Source organism: Lampris incognitus, chromosome 9 (genome assembly GCF_029633865.1).
Source record: "Lampris incognitus isolate fLamInc1 chromosome 9, fLamInc1.hap2, whole genome shotgun sequence".
In the NCBI taxonomy this organism is placed as follows: Eukaryota; Metazoa; Chordata; class Actinopteri; order Lampriformes; family Lampridae; genus Lampris; species Lampris incognitus.
The window spans coordinates 54,091,156-54,095,422 of record NC_079219.1 but is presented as its reverse complement, the minus strand read 5'-3'; the positions used below and the strand labels follow the sequence as shown (position 1 = coordinate 54,095,422).

General features: G+C 46.6%; 1 protein-coding gene across 1 annotated transcript; it reads right to left on the bottom strand.

Moving 5' to 3' along the window:
- Positions 1-3,227: 3,227 nt before the first annotated feature.
- On the bottom strand, positions 3,228-4,267 carry fabp4b (fatty acid binding protein 4b). Its single transcript, XM_056285597.1, has 4 exons — positions 4,112-4,267; positions 3,770-3,942; positions 3,594-3,695; positions 3,228-3,399 (listed from the first exon to the last, which is right to left on the bottom strand). The coding sequence occupies exons 1-4, from the start codon at positions 4,182-4,184 to the stop codon at positions 3,346-3,348; spliced, it is 402 nt and encodes a 133-aa protein (XP_056141572.1). The 5' UTR covers positions 4,185-4,267; the 3' UTR covers positions 3,228-3,345.

Genomic DNA, 4,267 nt, shown 5'->3' with positions numbered 1-4,267 from the left:
TTAGGAGTTGCCATTGACCATACAGACAGTGCTTTACCATATTGGGAAACCATCATGGCTTTGCACTGCCTCTTGTTCATGTGCTTATGGAGCAGAGAACCATTGGACACTACAGGCAAGTACTCCAAGCTGTCAAAGTGGCCATCCGACGAGTAACCCACCACAATTGGCGCCCTCAACTTGTCGTCTGCGACTTTGAAAATGCCCTGAAGACAGCACTGGAAACTGAGTTCCCTCAAGCCACGGTTGGAGGTTGTTGTTGTTATTTTCATTTCAACCAATCCATGTGGAGGAAGATCCAAGAGCTCGGATTGGCTGTTCCCTAGCCCCAAGACCGCACCCTTGCTCGGGTCATCCGCAAACTCATGGCACTGGGTTACCTACCGCTTGCTCTGGTTCAGATGAACTTTAACACACTTATCAATGGCAGGCGCTGTAGACGTCTTGTGAGACACTACGCTGCAATGGAAGAGCTCATCACTTACACGAGGAACACATACATCCGCCCTGGATCCACCCTTCCACCAGTTATGTGGAATGTCTTCGAGAGGGACATGGACCAAAGAACGAACAACCATGTTGAATGTGAGTAATTGCAAAATTACCATGTTGAATGTGTGCTGTTGCAAAATGTCTGTGTACAAGTCATTTTAATGTTTGGTCTTTCTATAATTGTTTAATTCTAGCTTACCACCGGACAATGAATGATACAGTGCAAGTGCGCCATCCCTCTCTGTGGCTATTCATCCGTCACCTGAAAGACCGCCAGACGCTGACTGAAGAAAGCTTCATGCTGGCAGAGAGAGGCGATGCACCCCCACGACGGCGACGCAAGTGGAGGATCTTAGAGACCACACTGGTCCGACTGAAGGGACAGTATAATGATGGCAATCGAAATATTGAGTCCTACTGGAGCGCTGTCAGCCACTGTGTTGTGGAAGCTGTTTAGAGTTTCCCTGGCTTGTGGACATGTGCTGTTCCCTGGCATCATTTTGACACGTCCTTTGCTAAAGTGAGGCTCCTTATAGTAAATTGAGATTTGTATTTTTTTTGTTGTTGAGATAGTCTTCAAAGGACATCACTTGCAGATTGCCTGTTCCTGGCACATAAAAGGTTGAAAAGCACTAGAGGCCTTTCCAGTTTTGACAGAACATAAATGGTGCAGCTTTTTTAAAAATTATTATTTGCAATATTTTTTGCTTATTATTATTGTTCAGTCTTCAAAGGACAGCAGTCACAGCACTTACAGATTGCCTGTTCCTGGCACATAAAAGGTTGAAAAGCACTAGAGGCCTTTCCAGTTTTAAGTGAACTGCATAAATAGTGAAACTTTTTACTTATTTAGATTGTTTGAATGTGTGCTGTTCATTCAGGAATTATAGAAAGTTAAATGTGCGCTGTGTCTAAATGGCACTAACTCGTGGAGGTGAGTTTAATTTCGGTATGAGGGTTCGTCACTCCACAGCAACCCCATGTTGGAGTAGCGGCGTTGAGCTCGAGAGAGTTTGGAAGCTAGCTCTCTCCTTCAACTCGCCAGCCGCGGGATTGAGCGGCGAACCCTCAACTACCAGGGGTAGAAATGTGGGGACGTAGGGCCTAATTTTTTTTTTTAATCTTAGAAATGTGGGAACATAGGGTTGTGGGAACATAGGGCTGTGGGAACATAGGCGCGCCCCCATAATGGTTTGGCAAAAAAAATTACGTCGGTTGCCACAGCAGTGCAACACAAAGACAAAAACACATATCCAAGAACTACAAGAACACATATATTCAAACTAACACATATATCTAAAAACAAAAACAAAAACAAAAGAAATCACTGTCCGGGAGAAGGAACGCCAGGATGACTGTCGGAACTGCCGGTCTGCATGTGCTGGCAGTTAGCTTAGCCTGCCCCGCTCCCGCGTCCTGTCAGACCGCCCTCGGCGTTTCCTCTTCGGGCGCAGCTCCAGGCAGCGCCGTGGTCCTTGGGCCTACAGGACGCGGCAGACCGAGCTCAAGACCCAGCTGGTATTTGGACATACCGGCATCTGATAACCGGCCCAAGTTTACCCTAATAGGTCACTTTTAGCCCCAGTAAGGACGTTAAAGCAAAAGGTATTTGGATTTTTACCCACTTTTCCATTCACAGGTAGACCGCTGCGGATATACCGATGACGTGTGCGACGTGACAGAGGCGACGTCACAGGTAGACCGCTGCGGATTTACCGATGACGTGTGAGCGTCCCGGACCGTTTTCTTTTTCCATAGACAAATCTTTTTTTCCTGGGTTTGGGCAAAGTTCTCACAGAGAAACTGTTCACAAGCCTTGAACTGATCATGGTGGGAAAGTAATATTGTTGACCTTGGACTTGTGAAATTGAATAGTTTTAAATGAGGTACTGGTGCAAGGGAAACATGCTGGTACACGCTCGTCTTTCTTACCCCACATCTAGTCATGTAAAGTGCACTGAATTACATATTCATGTGGAACTTGCCACGAGTTTGACTAACCGATGGGAGATGAGTAAACCCAAAGCACCCGGTGGTGAAATTCTCTGATAATCCATCACCTCTGCTGCATTACTCAGCTTGCATGGCAGCCTTGGAGGAAAAATCCACCCAACAAAATATCTGAATATCAAGTCTGTTAGGGAGACCAACCTACTACCTCATCTGGTAAAAAAAAAAAAGGTATTTCCTCATCCCATATTGATGGAAATTAAAAGTTGGTCCCCCACCCTCAGGGCTCTATAACACAGATTCAGATAACTTGTACACCCCGATTTACAACAAGCTTTCTCACAAGTATCGATCATCGCAATCTGATTGATTCCATAAAGTCAAAAAAATCCTCTCTGCAGTTAAACCACAAAGAGAACCCTTCTGATCAGTTACCCCCAAACGGGCTGAACCGGGACTCAGATTATACTCAAATAGACCTACATACTTAGCCCCACCGGTGACGTCATTAAAAGTCAAGTTTGTTTCTTTGCTCGCAATGTTGAGTCTCAACTCATTTTGGAAAAGCCTGTAGAGCTTCCTAGGGTAATAAAGGTGGCATGTGAATGCAAAGGAAAAATTTCAAGTTCAAGATGTGCCAATTTTGCACGAGTCTCCGATACGGCCCTTTCCACCTCAGTGCCCATCCACATTGAAGTACTGCAGTGAGTATGTTGGAGTCACACCACTGAAGGTGAACCCATGTGGTTTGTACGTATACAGTCATGAAGCAGTTCAGACCAAACTTCACAGTGAGACTTTATTCAGAGCGTTAACAGCACAGCGCATGTTGCATAGTGAAGAGAACTGAGTTTTAAGCCAGGTTGTAGCTTTGCTGGTGGTGGTGGTGCAGAGAGTCAGGAATTACGCCTCCTTTTCATAAGTCCTTACTGCAACAACGTCATTCATGGTACATTTCTGTGGAGAAAAATGGAGGCGGGGGGGGGGTCATTTTAAAATACATATATATAAAGTTCAGCTAGAGTGATCGATGCAAAACATTTCAAATTTAAGTCGGGTTGCACAATCTGATGATGGCTGGTTGGGGGGGGGGGGAGTTATTAAAATAAGGTGGGTGCACGTCAGCCCCTGTGACATTCAGTCCGACTCACCGCCGTCAGTTTGCCATCCTGGACCTCGCGCTCCAGCGTCGTAGTTTTTCCATCCCACGACTGTTTCTGCACGAGCCTCCCGTCCTCAAGAGTGAAGATGGTCTGAAAAGTGACGTGGGGTGGTGAGAGCCATGCCGCTGGCTTACGGACTGAGACACTTGAAAACAGAAACCCACCTTGGTCTTCCGGTCATCCGCGGTCGCCTCGTCGAATTCCTCGTCCAGTCTGAACTTGATCTCTGTGGTCTTGAACGTGCTCTGAGACTTCAGCGATATAACGCCGCCCTCCACGCTTATCAGCAGGCTGGGCGTCGCCATGTTCCCGATCTTCCGAGTGGTGAAGCCAACACCTGCAGCACAAACACAGCAAATCGACACACTTTACTCTGGACAGAGTGATATTCTCCATTTAGCTGCAAAAGCAACGACAATAAAGTGCCCGAACTGCTTCCGATACACGCCAGTGAATGCAACCAAAAAAAGTATGCAAAGTTTATTCTAGTAGATTCATCATCCCACCTATTGCCTTCATGTACTCGTCGAAATTCTCACTGGCTGTCATCTTCCAGGTTCCAACGAACTGTTCAACCATGTTTGCGCCGCAGGTGGACTAACGTGCTCCGTGCATGGCACCGGGCCGACTGGACCTTTCATATTTGAAGCCCGGCTACGCAC

Bases quoted from the DNA above. Each gene is read 5' to 3' on its own strand.
- fabp4b (XM_056285597.1), bottom strand. From the start codon at position 4,184: ATGGTTGAACAGTTCGTTGGAACCTGGAAGATGACAGCCAGTGAGAAT. The intron at 3,943-4,111 runs GTGGGATGATGA...TTTGTGCTGCAG, and splicing joins CGAGTACATGAAGGCAATAG to GTGTTGGCTTCACCACTCGG. The intron at 3,400-3,593 runs GTGAGTCGGACT...TTTTCTCCACAG, and splicing joins AGGATGGCAAACTGACGGCG to AAATGTACCATGAATGACGT.